Raw genomic sequence first — 20,728 nt, 5'->3', positions numbered from 1 at the left:
GTGCCGACCAAGTCCAGGGTGTCGGCTCTGCGTTTTTCGTCACAGTTTTTGCCATTTATCACAGCGTTAAAGGCTTGCCTACTTTACCAACTCTGCACGGCACTATATGATATTTGCCTACTACAATGGCGATGCTGACTTTCCGTGCCCGGATGTAGACCGGGTCACGTGGGTCAATGAGAGAGCCCTATACGCATTTTCAAATCTAATTTCAAATCTAATTTCAAATCTAATTATACTAATTTCAAATCAACCACAGCCTGCAAACTCAAGTATTATCGCATACATAATAGGGTATACTGCCCTGGGTTTTTTTTTTAAATTGAGAAGATTTCATAAATTACGATCTGTATTTACATGTTATTAGTAAATTCCTCAAAAGAATTATTCAAGAACAAACATGGATTGGAGATTTGAAGTAAAGTCCTATATTCTTGAAAAGTTCTGCAATGCCGTTTGCTACGTTTTTACTGCGGCGAATCGGCTTAACTCCGGATCTCCGTTTTTACAAAGTGACGGTATCCGTTTGATATTGAGTAGTAAAGCTAAGTTGAATGTAGTTATACGTAGGTCTTACCACTAATAGAATATGTCCGCAGTATTACTCTAAAAGTTTGACGAGTCAGTCCTTAATATTCTATGGCACCAGAACTGTGGACCATAAGCAGTAAAAGGTATGATACCACATACAAGCATCTACAAAATAGGTCGGTTTTTTAAGACGACGATTCAAAGCATTTATACAAACAAGACTGCAAATCACATTTTGCACAAGTTTGTATTTAAAACGAAGATAGATGTTAGTGTCTATCCTCGAAGCTTGTTAAATTGGTCGCCTTGGAAGTTAACAGGCATGAGGGCATAATGCACTTTAAAAAGGCACTTTTGGGCAGAGAGGATTGCTTTTCCTCTCTTTTGGGGCTCAAACATTGTCCCAGAGTTTCTCAATGACGATCCTCTTCTGCTGCTTGTCGACGGGCTCACGATTCATTCCCTTCACGGTGTCCCCGTCACCTGTTCCCAACCCAGCCCGTTCCGGTGAGCAGGCCCGAATGTGCAGCCGCAGCACGCCGACTTGGTGCAGGCGGGTCAGCAGCTCGAACTCGGCCTGCATGTCGTGGGTCCGCACCATGTGCGTGTTGTCGAAGTAGTGGTACTTGACCGGGTGCGTGGTGACGTGGGGCATGGAGGAATCCACGAAGGGCCAGAAGCCGTACAGATGCACCTCCTCACACAGAGCAATAGCGGCTGTGGCTATCTACAAACCTTGACCAAGAAAAAAAAAAGGGTTTGATAATTTGAGTTCGACTTACCGGTGGAAGGATACTTCTGTAGTCCCTTTGTCACCCAATAATTCCGGATCAGGGAAAACTGGTCCGGATCTCCGAAGGCGATGCTGAGGGACTTCTTCGGCGTCAATCGCTGCAGGGCCCGGGTGCATATGGGCACCCAGGCTGCGTCGCTGAAACATGGAAACATCAGCAAGCCCTGGTACTGTGATATGTCTTGGTTGAATTTGTCGGTCAGACGTGTGCTGGCGAAATAATTATTCCTGGATGCAAAGGCAAAAAGAGTGAAGCCCAGATTTTTAAAACCAAGGTGAAAATTCATAATTCCAGTCTCACTTTACAGAGCTTTTGCTGATCCCGATGTTTGTTTTATACCAATACCAAAATCAATTGTCAAATACAAGCGTGGAGTACTTTCTGTTTATTTCACCGGTATTGGAAGATGCCAAAACACGATTATCCTCTAGTAACTATGGTGATATGTTCACGGTGATTGGACCGCTCTGATGATGTAGTTCGTAGGTCTGCGCAGACTCTTTCATCACACATTGGCAGATACGAGAGTGTATCTTAAATTGAATTCTACGTGTTTTCTCAATCCATCTACAGCTACTATTTGCTGAACTTTTTGCCCAACTTTTGTTTAAAAAGATCAGTTTGCATATATACACGTTTGCCAATTCTTCCAAAACGTTGCTATGGCAAATCTTTTTACGAAGTACCCAACAACTAAGGTGATTTCATTCAATTTTCGGGTGGAATTATATTTTTAGTGTATGGCAATATGTGGAGAGGGCAAAGTAGATACAGTTAAAATTCCCAATTCTTGAATCTTTCTGCCCTTAAAGTTTGCATTACAAATCAGAGTCACTCACTTTCGCTTGAAAATGCTTGGATTCAGAGTGGTGAAATTGGTCTTGTACCCAACGTCCTGAATGTATGGGTCCATCTCAGGTACATTTATCCTGAAAAAAAGAAACGATGGAAAGGATCCAGACTGGGTTGAAGGGAAACAGTATAGCGTATTAAATGAAACGGGATGTCAGAAACTGGGCAACTACAGGGCGAGTAAAAAAAAACGAAACCCAAATTTCAAGACCATTGTTAGAGTGATGTGCTGCATGTAGCACTTTCAAATTCTAGGGTATAAAAGCCCAGTTCATAAGCTTTTTTTTAGTACAAGAATCATTCAAATCACTTGAGTACTTTTTAAGTTACGGACTTTTAAACACAACCACCGTTGTAAGGTTCTGTCCACGGATCACAAAAAAAGTTCAGTGTTCGTTCAGTTAAAACTCCTTAACTTGAAAAATACACGAGTGATTTGAATGATTCTTGTACTAAAATAAAGCATATGAATTGGGCTTTCATATCCAAAACTTTGAAAGTGGTACATGCAGAGCTTTACTAAAACAAAAGTCCCTACATTTGGGGTTTTTTTCTTTTTTTCTCACCCTGTATAATTTGCGCCCCAAATTGAAAGAAAAAGTTCGTGCATGTGCAGCTAAAAAAAGAAGCTGTTGTCGAAATAAATTCCAGCCTGCATTTTTTTTTTGGTCCACAAATTTGAGGAGGAGCCCAACTATCGTGCAAACCATGTTTTACCTGAAGACGTAGTCGGCAACATCGATTTCGTGGCCGCACGCACTGTTAATCAGCAGGCCACTGTTGCCAACCACGCTGCATTTCTTGAAGGCTTTGCCATCGAAGGGCGACACCTATAGACAATGTAAAATGAAGAGCAAACAGTTCAGACGACGTGGCTGCTGCACTTATGAATATATTGAGATAACCATGAATGTTGCTGAAAAGGTAATCACACACGATTGAAATCGCAATACAATGATGGAAAATGATGGTTAACCTCAGCCGTAATTATCGGGTATGTCGTCTGGAAATTATCGGGTATATTTTTGTACCACAAAATAACGCTTAAAGCTCTTAATAAGATGACGTCATGAATATTGAAATTTGCATTTGCATGAAAGCAATATCTTTATGTTGCTTGTTTATTTTCGGCTTGGGCCAATAATAGCAATACGTGTACATTGTACATGTAATATCACAGACTTATGTGATATTTCGACCAGTTTTTTTTTACCTTGGGTTGATACCTGGTGAACGTACTGGTGAGCGTGACATTGTTTCGGGTCAGGTAAGTGGTTATCTTGCTGCCGGCTTTGCGCGTCGCGTTGGACGTCACGAAGCGCCCTTGGACGTCAATGTTGGCCGCTCTCAGTTCCTTCCTGACGGTGGGAAATAATAATCGTTTGACGAGGAATAATATTAACTTATCCAGAATGCGACTCTTAAGAGAAATCTGCTGGGACCAAAGGATCACATGAGAATATATTGCAGGAGGAACTCCGCCAGCAGCACTCAACTGACTAAATTAAAATTTGGGCGGTTTGTTGTGGCCGCTTTAAGCGGCTTTTAGGGAATCTAGCGCCGTGCAAACACTGCAGGTTGAATCTGTATATAGGAACTTTAAGCTACGTTATCCCATAATCATTCAACTCAGTATGCAACCCATGTTCGCAGTCACATCGCCACTGATTTTTTTATTGCGCCGTCTTTTTTTCTAATGATCATCTGCCTAAGGACGGGCCAAATATTCGTTAAGTTTCTAAGCAGAAAAATATTGTTTGGGAATTCAAGCACAAGCCAGAAAAATCAACTGTAAACAACCAGTCTATCAGCACATCGCATGACGTTGCGGCAGAAACCTGTTATTTTGATTAAAATATTATTCGTGCTAAGCAAATTTCAGTTGCTTAGGAAACTTTCTGCAGCTCAGTGAAAAATCGGCTGCTAGGAACTTTACGAGTGCAATTTCACTTAAAGAACCAACATTTGTAATGAACCTTAAACCAACCTGAATCTAGTGATGTTTGTGAGACTTGGTCTCCACGTCCACTCGGTGATATTCTTCTCGTACTCTCTCCAGTTGACCTCGTCTGTGATTGGCAGCCTGATTTCATGTTCAGTCGTCCAGCAGGCTGTTCTACAATGAATCTCAGAATAACTGATTCATGACTCTAAACTCGAAAATGATGTTTAAAAGATGATCTTTTGCTAAAAAAAAATTGGTTTTGGTGGTCGGAGCTTCGCGCTCGCATACTTAGCTCGTCCGAAGGTATGCCCCCACTTTTGAGAAGCGGTTGAATATTATAAAGGAAGTCAATACATATAGCAGGAAGTAATGTAGTGAGACGTCTTTTACGAGGCACCGTACAATTGGCACACAGCCCCGAAAAATGTATACAAACGCGCACTCAGTGCCGTGAACGCGCGAATATCAGCCCTTTTCTGCCTGCACACCAAAGTGTGAGTATTGTGTGCTTAGATTTGTGCTTGAAAACCAACATTTTAGTTTCAAATGAGCGAAATATGTATTTTCTTTACATTTCAATGTCACAATGCAAGTTCTCTGCTACCGCTGGGCTAGGTGTTAGTTTATTTCATGTGGACAAAAGGAGTGATTTTGGGGTGAATTAGTCTTTGCAATCTCAAAGTTTTAATCACCGTGTGTCACATGTTGATTTATTGCAATACGACTGTTTCATGTCAGGTGCAATTTGGAGGCCTAGTTTACTACACAGCCGTACACTGGCCAGGCGTTCGGGGAACCTGATTAAAATGTTAGAACCAAGAATATTAGAAACCTGGAAATCTTAGGAACCGGGGCAACTTTAGAAATACAAACTTTGTGATTATAATTTATCATTGGCAATGTTATTACAATTTATAGAGCTGGAAGTTGAATCTAAGTTCTATGATTTTTTTAACACTTGTTTTGTGAGTTACATTGAGATTCAAATCCAGAACTATTTTTGATTTTGTAAACGAGTAATCTGTAACAAGTTCATGAGACCAAACATAATTTGACTCCTCCTTGTGTTTTGATTTTGTCTGTTTGTCTTGGGTTGTTCTTGGCGTCCTTAAATCTAATCAATTGAGCGAACCTCCTTATTGGCGTACCGCTACAGTAAGAATGACTATTTTTAGCCAGATTCAGTTTGTTCAAGGATAAGCATTGGCGAAAAAAATACATTATTTTACGCGTAAAAATAAATTGATACATTTTCTTGTTTACGTTGAATTGTGAAGGCGCAGTGGCATCTGGTGGCTACATTAATGCGCCAAATCTTATTAAAATAAAATGGAATAAAATGACTTACCAATTTGATGCATATATTTTATTTGCTTAGTTTATACGTTTTAACATTGTAGCATGATTATAACAAAGGTATTTCAAGATAACTTGCATTATTTTATATAAAAGGAAGTTCGCTGCTGTATAAATTCCTAAAATTTTACATTATAAAACGGAGTGTGCTAAATGTCAACTCTTGATTAATAATTCTAAAAGTGCGATCACCTCAGATGAGGCTAAACTGTATACATACTGTTTACACATAATATTAAATGTTCTAAAGGGGACACTGCCACGCACCCTCGACAGGAAAAATCATCTTTATGACCAGAAGTATCTTCAATTAAAAAAAAAACACGAATCACGAAAACACGAATCGCGATAGCGTGATTTGGCAACGCCAAATTGAGGTGATTGTGATCCATTTTGCCCAAGTGGGCCGAGCCGTTTACATAGCTTTTCTATACCATTCGTTTCATTTTCTAAATAAATAAAACGGTAGTGGTAGTGGCCTATATGCAAATGTGCAGAGTAGTTGACGTTATTCATTAATATAACTTTAAGACGTAAATACCTTCTGTATATATTGACGTTAATTTAAGAACATTATTTTAGCAGAACAATATTCAGATAGCTGGGAACCATACCACATTCATTAAATCAAACATTCCAACCAATTGCAGCAAAATAATAGCCCTTTTCATTCTAGCAGCGTCTTTTTATATATATAGAAACATTTATTCCAAGTTTATCCACGGACCTCACTAAATTTGTCTTCAGGATCAACGTATTTCCACGCCACTAGTTATAATATAAAGCAACAAAAATATTCTATGACGCCCATGCTCACACGTGCTATCTTTTTACGGATTGGTAGGGCTAAACAGCGCCCTCAGCCGTCCACAAGAGTAATAGTCTATAATAATGTTACAGTATGGTCTCGGACCATTTTAATTTAGTGCTTGCTTCCATAATGGTATAAGTAGTATTTCCCCAGCAGAATTATATACAAACATAAACGTTTCTTTGTTGTCTAAAATTTATTTAGTCCCAACTGTGTGGAGCTACGGAATGACCGTGTTTTCGTAGTGGCGCGCTCCACTCTGACCGGCCGCCATCTGAGGCTTTTTGGTTGCCGTCGCAGTTGAACGTTTGGTGGATGCTCGAGGTGCCAACGCACGTGTTGTTGATTTCCCAGACGGCACAGTGGATGCCCCAGTAGCTGATTCACGGCTTGGTGTTGCTGATATCTTCTTCAATTCGACTGTTAACAAAACACATATAGGATCATTTCAGAGGTTTAATCACAGTCTTATAACGGATTGATACAGCTCTCAAACTATCTGTTATAATCACAGTAAAATTCCCTTACTATCGTCGTTTATGTCAAAGTATATGGCGTCGGCATCATCATGTGCACGTGACTCAGGCATTGGCCTACTTGCTGACCTCTTAGCCCTCTGAGAGCGTTTTCTGCAGTTTGAAAAGAAAAATAATATAATGACAACACATTCTTGAGCATTGTTAAAAGAACTGATCAAACTATTGCCTATACTTGGTTTTTTTCTTGAGACTTAACTGGTCAGTTGTTCTGGAAATATAGTCACTATATGACTGTAGAAAATTACCATAAACGTCAAGTCGATTATCCTGACTAGGATATAGTTACTTTAATACTTTTCACTGCATCCAGCCTACTATGACATTAATGGCCATATCTTACCTTCGTGAAAGTTTATCAGGTTAAAATTAATGCCAAAGTTCTCACCGATAGTGTCTGGCAAAAGCCATCAGCAAGGCAACAGCAGTGGCAAGTATGATGCCAATGGCAATTCCTACACCACCACTGAAAACCGTATTGGCGACGCTGCTTCCCGAATCGACTAAGAAGATAAAGATAGAACGAAAAAAATAGATTCTTTGGTGTGAACAAGTTTAGATACTTACAAATAAATATCTGCAAAACCTCAACTGACTAACTGTGTAAGGGTATAACAGTATGAAGTGTAACATTACCAATGGGGCTGATTTCGGAGCCAAATTATTAACGTGACTCCACAATATATTTTGTCGTCTTCTTCAGTGTTGATGCATTGTATTTTCATATGCGCTTTAGTGATATCCTACCTTTTATTATCACCATGCTGAATTCTATCCAGGGACCAGGTCCTACCCGCGTAGACGCCCACAGCCTGAAGGAGTAGGACGCCCCCTGTGACAGACCATCGACTTCAACAGACTCTGCCGTGGTGTCGGCTGTTTGTATCATGGACCCAGATGCGTCACGCAGCTCGTACGTGTAGCCTGTGATGTCACCGTCTCTTTTGCCGCAGGGAATCGGATGCCAAGACACTCGAGTGATTTGATTGGACGAAGAAACGCTGTCAACTTCAGGAGCAGCCAATGGGACTGTGATAAACCATGACACAAAACAATGTTCGTGCTTGTTGATCGTGTTCAGATTTGATACAGACCAGTTTCCTAATAAATTCAAATTCATGCACGCATGCGCATAAATGGGTCGTGAGGCTAAAAGCGAAATCTGCCCATTGAAAATATTCAGTAGTCCCAAACATTTTGTCATTTTCTCTCATATTCTTCAAGATTCGTTCAATTTGTCTTCGGAAAAAGTCCCGAAAGTCATCACAGGTAATATTCTATGTCAAGGCCCTAAGTAGTCTTTTTGTTTGGGCTACAAAATGAATTTCAAAAAAAAAATGCTTTCGTCCCGTGTGCATGAGGCCCAATGAAATCAGCATGGGTCCTTTCCGCATGAGTGCTAAGAAATAACGGTGTTCTTCGGGATACCATCCACGGCGGCAAAAAAAATGATTTCACCGTCTAATGGAAATCATGCTGCGCTATATCAGTTTTACACAACATCGTGTTCTGTAAATACGAATTAACTTTCCGTACGTGCCATGTAATGACTATGGAGCTATGACACTACATGCGGAATAGCAAAGACGTATTACATGTACATAGGCCCCCTATGCTTTGTTATGGTTCAATGGATCGATGGTCATCACATTTTTTCGTAACTGGAAGATGCTCGTATGATTAGCTTACCTCCCTCATCAGTCGTCACCGTCTTTCTTTCTGAAAAATCTTCTCCAGGGTGATGCCCTGGTTCCACGCGCACGCTGTACGTAGAGTAAGCATGCATCGAAGTTAGCTCGATACCACTGCTGTTTACAACTGCTGCGTGTATCGGGGCCGAGTCGGTCTGTGGCTGGCACTGCTCCAAGTTGAGAAGTTGGTAACTAACCCGGTACGAGGACGCAGGGCAAAGGTTGCCCTCGTCCCTGGTACTTGTCCAGGTGACCCGGATGCCATTTCTTGAAGGTTCCAGGGTGAGGGATTGGATGTCGTCTTGAGGAGATATTAAAATATGATATTTTGCATCAAGATAACTTTTTTTTTTAACTGAAATTCAGGCCTTATTTGACCTGATACACATTTTGTCAAATGACAATTCTCTGGTCATTGTCTGGGTCATTTACACCAGGAAAACTTTCAGGTCAAGTATGACCAGAATTAAAGGAAGGGGGGGGGGAGTTATGTTTTACCCTTCAAGATTGTGTCTTGGTGTGTCCAGTTTGTCCATGGACCTGCTCCAATGCGAGTATATGCTCGAACTCTGATTGAGTACGTGGTACACGGTGATAAATCATGTAAGGTAACAGAAAGCTCTGAGATATTTCTCTTGTCGATAGTTCTGTCCTCTTCTTGTGGTCTTGGCCCTCTGAATGCGTACGCGTAGTGAGTGATATTGCCACGTCTACTGCCGCAAGGGATAGGATCCCAGGAGAACGTGATGCTGTCATAGGTTGCTGTACTTCGGGTAACCGGTGCTGCAATTGGTGCTGTCAAAAACAAAGTTCAACATAAGCTCAATAACAGGGTGACCGTAAGGTCATGGCAAAGTTCTGCTAAATGCACTTCAAAATTCTGTCAGATTTATCAAAAATCTGCAAAATTCCCCAGATCACTCGAAATAGACTATAAACACCTAAAATCACATGCAGATATTGTAATATTACTTTAATTCAAGTTCAAATCACATTATAGTCACCTACAGAAAGTAAGTAAGTAAATAAAGATGTTATGAAGTTGGGTAAATAAAAAAGCTTCGATCTGTTTAAAAAAAAACACTTACAAAGTAGGACAGGTTGCCTGGTCTAGGTGTTGAGGTTCACTGGGAACCAGGTCGATTTCATCCGGCGTGACGCAACCGCGTTTTGCCTGAAATTTACCGTGAATTTCAGGCAAAACGCGGTTGCATCACGCCGGTTGAAATCGACCAAATTAACCAAAGGCAACCGCTATCTTAAATATGCACAGGTAAAAACAAACACTTTTGGGCCACATCACTCCTGAATTCAAAGTCAACCTGTAACTAAACCAAATCTGTCCAATTTGTTGAAGCCGCAATGGTAACATCTACCAGACTGGTAGTAGTTGTATAACATAATAAATCAGATCAAGATCAATGTTACCAAACACTTACTGTTTTCGCTGGTGAACAATTCTACGAATTTTGTTTCACCATGTCCAGCTTCATTGATTGACGAGACGTTCACTCTGTACTCTGAGTAATACGCAGGTAGGTGGAGAGTAGCGTGAGTAGTGTCGACCTTTCCTACATCTGTTACGATTGGTGGATTCTGCTTGGTGCATTGGTCCATCGTGATGAGCTCATATGTTACACTGTAAGATGTCGCAGGGCAGGCTCCATCGGGGGAAGTCCAACGAACGTCGAATTCGTTTCGTTCACGTGAAATGGCGAGTATGGATATGTCCGATACAGCAGCTGGCACTGTGTGGAAAAAAGCATTATGTAACACTGCAAGATGACGTCTCACTTTCATAGACCAGAGGAAGAAGAAAAATTGTATCGCTGCACGTGTTTATTTGTTTTCGTTTAATCATATAGTGGGGCGCCTTTCCTAATTCAGACTCGAAATGGCGAATTATTGGGGGCAGCCATTTAAAGTCTGATACCGGCCAGCGCGTCGATTGTCAGGTCGATCTATGACGTAGGGCTAAGCCTACTTTAAATATCTACGCGTGTACATGATGGTGCTGCGTTAAACGCGACGCATCAGTATGTGTGCAAAAGTAGCTAGGCCAATCAAACTGCAGCGGAGATGGCCTATCCAAGAAGCATAATGGCCAAAATTTAAGATGTCAGAAGCATGAAGCCGTTGCCTGTCCTGATACACATGTGTGTTATGAGGTCAGATTGGTCTCCAGCTATAGAAGGCGGTGGAGCTGTCGCGAGTGGTGACGAAGCGCCATGGTTCATGTACAAATTCCATTATTATATTGATGAACCTCCAGACACTGCTCCAGGTTTATGAGGTCAAAGGTCACCAAGTAGTCGGATGCAGGACAAGGGAACTCTTGACTGGTTCCTGGTGCGTCCCATGACAGACTCAGGCTATTGTAACTGGTGCCCTGAACGGTCAACCCGTCAACGGCATCTGGGACTTTAACAATGATGTATTCATGATTTAATTTTAAAATTGTAAGTTAACTCCGGTATTTCTTTATTGCAAAACAGTAATCTGGTTAAAGGTTTGGTTTGGTTTGCCACTGCCGAATCTAGAATGGTGTCGATCCACTCGTAACCAAGATATGAGGTTATTTCCCATTTTGGGCTTGGAATATGATTTCAGGGGAGCAGTGAAACAGGGACTGCAAAATTGTTTACCTTTCAAATAAGTTTGAAAAATCTGTTCAAAGCTGAATGGTCCGATTCCTTTGGTAGTTTCAGCAGCTACCTCAAATCTATACTGTGTACCGCATAACGACGGATGTACAGATACAGAGGTGCCTTCAGTTCGTACTGCTTCTGGTTCCTGGTCACTCTCTAAAACCCCAAATTTATATAAGTAATTCACAATCGTGATGCCGTTCGGACAATTCACTGGCTGCCAAGTGAACGTTTTGGTCATTTCATTTAAGAATGACGAGAAGGATGCAACGTTCTGTGGCGCGAGGGACTTCGTAGCAGGGTCTGGAATGGGAGGAATAAAACAACCTATATTAAGGTGCAGTTTTATATGAGTTTAAGAGCAAGGATACGTTGGTAGAATGAACGGAACGTTCTACTTATTGCACCACATTTTCAGCGCATTATAATTAATTATAATAAAATAATAATTAAAATTTCTATAGCGCCGAATCCATTGAAAAATCCTCCAAGGCGCTTTACAATCAAACAATTTATATGAATAAAAGAAATGTATATTAAATTTTAAAATGTAATTTTAAATCTCAAAAATTGATGACATAACACTATAGTACAGGTAATTAAAAAGTCTGAACCACAAATCGACACCCCTGGACAGAGCAGATAAAAAACACCCCCCCCCCCCCAGCCTGACCAAATCAAACAAATTATACAAGTAAAAAAAAAGGTATACCTTTCGAATTATATGTAAAAATTTGTGTATAATTGAATGGTCCGATGACTAAACCTTATAAACGGCCAAGTAAAATTCCTATTCGTTTCATTTTTCAAAAGAACCGACAGATGAGGCAATCTGTTGTGCGAAGGCCGGTTCGTACTCGGCGCAAAAGCGAATTCGTGACGTCAAGGCAGGTTTTCGCGCTGCCAATGGACCTATCCAGTAAGCACCGACCCATGGTGTTCTGACTAATCACAGCCGTGATTTGTGCACGCGCGTATGATGCGCGCAGCAGGAAAATGCAATGTGGCATTGGAAAAGAGCATGTGTTAATTTGCCCACGTGCGCAGTGGGAGGGCTTACTGGATCGGTCCATTCGCAAAAGTTGAACACATTTCAACTGCGGCGAGTTACGTAAATCGAATGCTCCGTGACGTCAAATTTGCATCGCACTCGGGTCGGAATTACGATGACTAAACAGTTCTTTTGATTGAACAATCTGTTTCCGATGTGGAAGGTTGCAGACGAAATTCACAAGAAGCAGAAGGATTTCAGTCAACTTAAAAGGAACAAGTCAGGAAGTAAACCAGTCTAGAAGCCAGACCATGCACCGAGTATGGTTCTGGTCATCAATAACAACGTACACGCTTACCTAGGAATTCTCTGCAGGTTGTATCACACGATGCCATAGTTCCATTAAATGGAAAGCATTTTTCTGCAATCGAAAAGGGGGGGGTGGAGTTATTTGTGATAACATCGTAGAAAAAACCGGCACAAAACAAAGGCGAATAAAACGGCAGTTGACGATCCCCGCGCAGTCTCTGAAACACTCGCCCGTATGCAATAGTCTTGACCATTTCAGTGTGCAATGGTACACGCCAGGGGCCAATTTCATAGAGCTGCTTAAGCACAAAATTTGCTTAAGCACAAAAACGTCTTGCTTAATAAAATCAGGTTACCGGCAAAAACTCCATGCGATTGTTATGTTAAGTAAACAACAGCTAAATACCAGTCACAAGCAATGTACATCACATGGAGTTTTGGCCAGACCCCTGGCAGGGCGTAAATCCTGGGGAATGGGGTATAATTCCTTCCCACTTTTTGACCGGGGGGGGCTGCTGGATCAACCCTCTCCCAATTTTTCGTGGTGAGAAACAACAAAGGCGAATTTTGAGGTATTTTTCGAACTTTCCAACAACCAAATTATTTTAAATAGTACTGAAAAGGGGAGATAAATTGTCGGTACATCAAAAGCTTTCATTTTGCGAACAGTTTGAGGCGTTTAGGTGAAAAACAAAGACGACAAAATGGTATTACCTTGGCAGTTGATGCCGATGAATCCTGGCGCGCAGTCCCCGCGACACTCGCCCGTAGTTCCGTCACACGCGACCCCGTCCATGCAGTGACATGTCTGTGCACAGTCTGCTCCGTAGAAACCATCCGCACATGCTACAACACAAGACATGAATCTTTGGACCGGTAACAAGTTAAAGCAAAATGCAAATATTTGAAAAATCAGCCCACGTGATTGACACTGAGGGGCGTCGCAAGAGGGGAGGGAATGAGAGGGATGTGACACGCCCATTGGTCGTGTCTGCGGACAAAAACGTCGAATAAGCTACCACAAAAAGAAGAAATTTTTATGAGACCAAATAACAATTATACTATAAGGGTTAATAAAAGTAAAATTAAACTACATTTTTAATTTTCTTTTACTTACTTTCATTGCAGTCGATTCCTTGGTACCCTGCAGCACACGAACAGCCATAAGGATTTGGTAAACAGAACAGCATCCCAGCACACGTAGGACGGCCTCCTAACTCACGTAAGTCGCAGCGAAAACTTCCCGATTGGCCAAAACGATTGGGGCCTATCGCTAGGAACGAAAGACAAGGCTTTCTTTGTTAGTTAACGTTCGTGAGAGGTTCAACATAAATATTTTTGTGTTCAAAATAATGATGCCTACAACTTTGGGGTCCGATGATGATTTAAATTTGTTTGACATTATCACAAAACAGTATGGTTGATGAATTCAACTTTTCTCTATTTTAATGTGCAAACTTCTTTTCATTACGTCCCGGGAGGAGATTTTGAGGGGAAAAAATCGGGGGAGGGGGAATTCGAGGGGGGAGGGGGTTTGTTAAATCTCACGTCTTTTGCAGAATTCGCCGCTGAAGCCAGGCGGGCAAATGCAGTCTCCACTCCGGTCGTCACACATACCACCATTGAAACAGACTGGGCAATGCCTGTCGCACGAGGGCGCATTCCATTTATTGTTTGGGCAAGCTGTGAAGCAAATATCAGTTGAAAAAAATCGAGGGTAAAACCCAAAAAAAAATAGAACGGGGAAATCATCTTTGAAATCAATGTTAAACAGTTTTAAAGGCCTATACCTCTGACAATCAACTGCATAAGTGCCTGGTTTCCGTGGCTACGTTCCCCGGCTAAGTGGACCTCATAGATCCCAATGTCTGAGACTCTGGCATTGACAAAATCAGAGTACAGATCGTCTTGTAGGTCTGTGATGACACCACCGCCGTCTTTTCTCCATCTGGTACTTGTGCGAGATTGGTTTATTGAAATGACGGTCAGATTGACTACATCTCCCCGGTTTACCGTCTGACTCACTCGGGTAGGCAGGAAGTCAGCTGTAATACACAGTAATAAATCAGGCGGGCTCTGGTCAACAAATAAAAAATAAACCGTCACCGTTTTCACAAAGAAAATGGTCATTTTTTCACATGCTTCTGAAAGCAAAGCATCATTAAATTCTTAATGAGCCTCTGTACTAATGACGTCACACTTTGTTTCCGTGTGTGTTTTCCTTTGGCGCTCAGTGGACCGTGGGCCCCCACTGGCTCTATATAGGAAAGTGCAGATATGTAAACAAAGTGTGACGTCATTAGAACAGAGGCCTATTGCCTTAATGATGCAAGGGACAGGCATCTCAATTATTGTATTTTGCGTTTTCCCGAAGAGACATGAACAATATTGGTGCCCCTTGAAACGTGTACAACAAGTATTGGACGGAAAAACATAAAAGTAGGTCAAGTGAGATATTAGTTTTCACGGAGAGCCACACATCTTTATTACATTATCAGTTGCATGCTCCTTCCCTATGGAAAAAAAACACGTTAAACAGAAAGGTCCTAAATGAAGGAAACGTTGATTTTCGTGTTCACGAAGGAACCCACATCTTTACTAATTAGTTTTAGCTAATTAAATATTGTGTTGATTCTGGTAATACCGGGTTTACATAAAACTTTCCCTTTCAAAGAATCATGTGATTTTTATCTTACAGCATAAAGGTGTTGCAAAGTGGTAATCTTTGCAATTTTAAAATAAAAGGGAACTTCTCTACGTTTTTTCTTCAAAATCCACATGTGTGTCTCTTCCTGAAAACGGTGACGAACGTGTCCTTTAAAGATAGATTCTCAGTGCTACTTTCGGCTTTCAAACTCGAAATTGCTATTTTCGTATAGCAAAATAAAAGTTATTCACTTATGAGTAAGACATCGAACGAAAACAAATCCATTAAGGTTTAGTTATTGAATTATTTCGTCACAAAATTCGAATCATTGCCTGCAAGACAATAATTCGCCCTTGCAGAGCCGGTTTATTTGTGCTCAAATTGAAAGTCGTTTCCAGAGATGGTTGCGGACGTCCAAAATCTGGAGGAAAAGTGGGCGTTTCTTTTGCTAAAACAAAACATACAGATTAAGAATTCGTTAGGGAAAAAACCCAAATGTTTTGAAGAGGACGGGGTATGAAACTTAAAATGTTTTGTACATGTCTTGCGTTATGTACCATACCAGTCCAATCCATTCAGTTTCAGTTTGGAAGGACATCTAAAATCTATAGTGCCGTTAAACTTACCGGTTCTGCTCATGATGATCGTACCAATGCTGTCATTTCTATCCGTCATCCTGGCATTACAGGCAAAGGCTCCAATCCTAGTCATCCCTCCAGCCGCTGGTAATCGAAGTTTAAAGATCTCATCTCCCTCTGATGACGGGCGTGGTTTCAAACGGTAGTCTGAAGGTAGCCCTAACGGGTCGTTATCGACGCTTGTGTACGTGTAGGTTGTTCGAGCGAAGGACAGCGTAGCGTTACCGCCATGTAGAAAGGCGGCGATGTAGGTTTCTTCACTGCCGATATCAATACGGGGCTTGGTGATACAGGTGAAATCATGAATGGCTGAAAAACCTGCAGTGAGAAACGGGAAGAGAAGTATAAAGAAAACAGAGTGATTGTAACTTTCGTTCGTTCGTTCGTTCGTTCGTTCATTAAAATTACCATCAATTTTAACCTTTAGTTACCAATTATGTCCACTTTGGGGATATGAACTCCCTATGAAATCTATATGGCTTTAACATGCTAATGTCAATATAAATGTTCTGTGTCCAGAAATATTTCATGTCAGGATGAAACTCTAGGGCCTGGACTGTTTGGTTCCAAGATATTAACATTTGGTTTCAGTTTTATATCTACTGAATGGTTATTGTTTTAATTTGTGTTTTTCTCTTGTGTTTTAAGACATCGCAGCCATTCCTTTTTCCCGGGTGGAGACATAACACTAAGACTTTGATTTATTTTAAACCGAACAAACCTCAAGTTTGTTGTTCGCTTGCAACAATACTCAACAAAGACACTTTAAAAAATCACTTCATTGGCAAGCGGCAAATTTAAGATTTTTTTTGGGGGGGGGGGGCACCTTGAAGGGAACTGGGTGCCGCCCTAGCCCCCCCCCCCCCGGCTAGACCACTGCGCCCCATATCTCGACAGTATACGACATGTGTGCTGTTAATGTTGCGCGGTACTCAAGGGCTGTACCGTTCCGTCTGTCGTGAAGTCGCGCTAAGAACGTCTTGCAACAAGACTATCTTCCTTCAATTCCACGCGGTGATTCAACTCTTTATCCCTTATTCATTTAGGAACTAAAAAAATGCAAACAATTCAAAACCTACCTTTGCATTGTCCAAGAAATAGCAACAATTGCCAAGCGATTCGGAGACGGACGTCCATGCTCCCCTCCATGTTGTCATGTTCCCTTTTGTAACTGTTCAGATCCCGATTTCAAGTTTATATGGAATATATATTTTCTAAATGCAAAAGTGTGTATGTAATTCAATGCATAAACGAGGAAAAGGAAGTAAATTTCAATATTGTTTGCCAGACAGGATATAAGCATGGCAATTGTATTATTATTGGTTTTTTGGCCAGTTTCCTTTTGATCCAAACGAAGAAATCATAATGAAGAAATCTGGATGAAGAAATATCACTCGTTCATTGTACTTCCTTATCAATGGTTCACGTACGGAACACTTCCGTTTACTTTCAAAATAACGGGGGGAAAAACAAACAACTTAAAATCATGCGCTCCAAAAACATGACTGTTAATTGAATTCTACAACAAAAGAAACATCATTCACGACTGGTAAAACACAGAACGGCGGTGAAGTGTGGACTATAATAATTGTGCCTCACTTTCTTCTTGTTATTTTATGCTAACGTAATAAGTCCATTATATGCCAGCTAACAGTGGTGACTCGATGCCAAATCTAAACTAAGGAAAATTATGGCTTTGAAAAAATATCGAGTTAAGTGCAGAGTACCATTTACAGTGTACTTAAACCACAAGATATTTTGGCTGGTAACCTGCGTTAATCATGAGCGTAATGTTTTCTGTCGTGTGTCTATGTATAAAACACGACATATATATCTTTGATATTTTGGAATTATTTGCATCTAACTGTCCTTTTATTACACTTATATTCACGAGGTCAAAAAGGAATCCAGACATTGTCATTTTCTTGGGCAGTAGAGTTAAGGAGATTATCTTGAAACAATTTTGAGAAGGACGACCGATTAAGCATTAATACGGCTTGCTATGAGAGACACGATTGCTCAAAGTGTTCAAGATATATAAACGGGTTAACCATCATTTTAAAAGACCTCAAGTGGGTGTTTTTGTTGCGGAGGGGTGGTAGCTTGAGGGTTGAGGGACTGAAGCCCTCCTGATTCATGCTTTAGCCGAATCAACCCTCTTTTTTCCACTTCCCTTTGGCACAATGGTAGCCCCATGCTGACAAATAGATAGTGTCAAGTCGAGTCCACATTAACAGCCCCCTCCCGCTCTCACAATGCACCCTCCCCTTCCAAAATCTCCACTGGTCCGTGAACCGGAAAAATAGGTTCCTGATCAGATTCGCCCATTTAGGTTTTTGGTTTAATTGGCCCGGAAATTAACCAAGGGAAGTTTTATTGGACCTAGAGAAGTGTCAATTATGACCCAAATCCAACCAAAACGTCAAATCAATAACTAAACAATCAGCTTAAAATTTTGCGCTCCAACACTGAATGTGAATTGTATGTACAATCAAATCAACATCATTCACAATTGGAAAAACACGGAACTGCAGTGAAATGTGAATCATTCTCTGGCTAGCTAAAATTTTGTTCATGTCATACGCGTAGTACAATGTGCAAAAAAGTGGTGACTCACTGCCATATCTAAACTACAGAATGTTACCGTGAAAAATCAAGTGTCGTGCAGAGAACCATTTACAATCAATTTAAACCACAACACAATCAGCTGGTAACCTGTCGTACACATGAGCGCAAGGTTTTCTGTCGCGGGTGTCATTTTGACCCGGTAAGTGTCAGTTTTGACCCTGTAAAGCATTCGACCAGAAAGAGTCCGTATTCTGGGTCAATCTGACCTGGGACGTTTTACAGTCTATCTAGCTTCTGGCTATATATCCAGATTCCCCCCCCCCCTATAGTCTGATCTCTAGATACGCCCCTTTCCGCCTGCTTGATTCAAGCAATCACAATGGGTTTTTTCGGGTGTCAGGACAGGCTGCACCTTAATGTTGAGATCCACTTGCTTGAAATCTCTACCTACAAATGAACGATTTCGTTTATCTGCTGCGATTATAAACATCGAATGGTTAAGCCCACGCCACAAATCTGCGTTAAAGAGACACTAGAATGCGCCCAATTGGGCTACAAAACGCGTTTTGACTGAAATTATATCACTTGGAACGAGCATTTGAAAGGACATAAACATAAAAGGACATTATTCTTGCGAGAACGAATTTCGGGGTCACAATTTTGACTGCAACAAATTGACCTGTTCAGTTAGCTGTGAATCCTGCCGCAAAGTCGTTCGCATTCTGCGGACTTGTAAGAAACAACAGAAACAATATGTGTGTATTGATGCAGTGTGGATCAAGTAACATGCACACGACGTGTTCAGGTCATTGAATAGAGGCGGCTTGAAATACGTATGTTCATTCCACAAACTGTCCGCTTCGTCCGATGTATTTCGTCTTTTCTCGAGAACGGTAAGACATTAGGTAAGTTTCTTTTCAACTAAGCCTTTGAAAAAGGAAAAGTTAACAATTCAAAACAAGAAATATTCTGGGATTTCAGGCCGTAATGCCCCTTTAAACGGCTGTAGAACGTTGAGCAGTTAAAATTCGAAATATTTGCAGACGTTGTCCAGTCGTAACTATGTTCTTCACGTCGGCTTCGTTACGGGTAATGTTATTCAACTGGCAAATCAACACTCCGGGGTCACCTCGTCGCAGATTGAAGGAGCGGCATCGAGGCTCATCCCGGCACGCCGAGCCGCACGCGATGACACCCGTGGCCGAGAACTCCTTGATGACGTGACCGGTGAGGCAGTGGGATGAGGAGCGGGCGTCGGCGTAGCGTTGCAGGCAGAACATCTTGGGCGTAGCAAGCGGAGCGGGACTCTGACAGATGATGGCCTTTCGAATTCTGCACAGAGTGTCGTCCATGCGATTAGGTATACGCCGCAGTTGCAAACAATCGAAACCAATTTCCCCATTTGGTTCTCCTGGTGCCCAGTTGAGGAAGTTGCATTCTCCTTCTTCACGTCCCCAGACTTCACCCACTTGCCTTCCTGCTCCTTGTCATTACATCCGATCCAGAGATCCTTACTCTTTCCGTACATTTTATAGATGAATTTTTGTTCATCCATGAACTCGGGAACCGCCAAGGCAGTGCCCATCTCCAAACAGGCAGCATCACCTTGGTCCCACGTCATACTCTTGTTCAGGAGTTGATAGCAAGAACCTCCGAATCTCTGCTGGCCGGGTTGGCAAGCCTCGGCGTGAAAACACGCACACATGATCGCAATATTCAGCCAAAGTAACTTCATCGTGCGGCCCGAGTTAGTATGTGTTAAGGATAAACAATATTATTTCAAGATAATTCCTGTTTTCACCGAGGATATGCAACAGCCAATCGTCAGAAAGTCTCACTGCAGAAAGTCTCGGTAGAATTCGAAAATAAAACCCTCGTCAACAACGCCTGTGATATTTGAAATGGCACTGATCTGTTTCCCAGAAACTATCGTTTCATAACGGAGTCATTGCCAAGATGGCTGCGCAGTTTTCATTAAAATCATATTAAGGACGTGCCCAAGACTCAACGCTTAGATCTAGCTACGTCTTCGAGTTAGTATCTGCCCACGTCATCGTAAGACCTAGACATAGCCTCTGTCTCTGATTAAGAAATTAAGACGCCGTTTGTGATTCTTTGGTTTCTTTGGCAACCGTAACCACGTTGATTCGCTACTGCTAGGCGCATAGACAACTCTTTGGCTATTGCGTGCCTATTAGCCATTAGATAGCTAGGAAAAGGTCATATCGATCCAATTTTGTTGTGCCTGTTGAGTTTCGTGTTGTGGAGTGAGCACTTGCGTAAATCCGTGCCACTAGTGGGGGATGACCAAAAATACTAAAACTTGCCAGACCATGGAAATTCGATAAAACGGGGAAAGGCTGGGTTTATAGAAACCACGGGACACAAACAGGATTTTATGCTTTTGAGTG

General features: G+C 41.5%; 2 protein-coding genes across 2 annotated transcripts; both read right to left on the bottom strand.

Moving 5' to 3' along the window:
- Window positions 1–273: 273 nt before the first annotated feature.
- Window positions 274–4,270, bottom strand: LOC119736604 (alpha-2,8-sialyltransferase 8B-like). The gene is made up of 6 exons (XM_038210621.1): window positions 4,242–4,270; window positions 3,391–3,535; window positions 2,895–3,007; window positions 2,165–2,254; window positions 1,314–1,552; window positions 274–1,260 (listed from the first exon to the last, which is right to left on the bottom strand). The coding sequence occupies exons 1-6, from the start codon at window positions 4,268–4,270 to the stop codon at window positions 923–925; spliced, it is 954 nt and encodes a 317-aa protein (XP_038066549.1). The 3' UTR covers window positions 274–922.
- Window positions 4,271–6,509: 2,239 nt separating this feature from the next.
- On the bottom strand, window positions 6,510–20,022 carry LOC119736603 (tyrosine-protein kinase receptor Tie-1-like). Its single transcript, XM_038210620.1, has 15 exons — window positions 19,787–20,022; window positions 19,405–19,649; window positions 15,738–16,067; window positions 14,255–14,509; window positions 14,013–14,147; window positions 13,582–13,737; window positions 13,179–13,310; window positions 10,791–10,937; window positions 9,956–10,264; window positions 9,015–9,311; window positions 8,515–8,817; window positions 7,573–7,854; window positions 7,214–7,328; window positions 6,818–6,918; window positions 6,510–6,709 (listed from the first exon to the last, which is right to left on the bottom strand). The coding sequence occupies exons 1-15, from the start codon at window positions 20,020–20,022 to the stop codon at window positions 6,510–6,512; spliced, it is 3,243 nt and encodes a 1,080-aa protein (XP_038066548.1).
- Between the last annotated feature and the right edge of the window lie 706 nt (window positions 20,023–20,728).

This window comes from Patiria miniata, unplaced genomic scaffold (assembly GCF_015706575.1).
Source record: "Patiria miniata isolate m_02_andy unplaced genomic scaffold, ASM1570657v1 HiC_scaffold_3, whole genome shotgun sequence".
NCBI lineage: Eukaryota > Metazoa > Echinodermata > Asteroidea > Valvatida > Asterinidae > Patiria > Patiria miniata.
This window is presented reverse-complemented; position numbering and strand designations above follow the sequence as displayed.

Excerpts from the sequence above, each read along its gene's own strand:
- LOC119736603 (XM_038210620.1), bottom strand. The coding sequence starts at position 20,022 with ATGTGTGCGTGTTTTCACGCCGAGGCTTGCCAACCCGGCCAGCAGAGA. Across the intron at positions 14,148-14,254 it reads TATGCAGTTGATTGTCAGAG|CTTGCCCAAACAATAAATGG; the intron begins GTATAGGCCTTT and ends TTTGCTTCACAG. Across the intron at positions 10,265-10,790 it reads CCTCATAAACCTGGAGCAGT|TGCCAGCTGCTGTATCGGAC; the intron begins GTCTGGAGGTTC and ends TTTTCCACACAG.
- LOC119736604 (XM_038210621.1), bottom strand. The coding sequence starts at position 4,270 with ATGAAATCAGGCTGCCAATCACAGACGAG. Across the intron at positions 3,008-3,390 it reads TCACCAGGTATCAACCCAAG|GTGTCGCCCTTCGATGGCAA; the intron begins GTAAAAAAAAAC and ends CATTGTCTATAG. Across the intron at positions 1,553-2,164 it reads CCAAGCATTTTCAAGCGAAA|GAATAATTATTTCGCCAGCA; the intron begins GTGAGTGACTCT and ends CTTTGCATCCAG.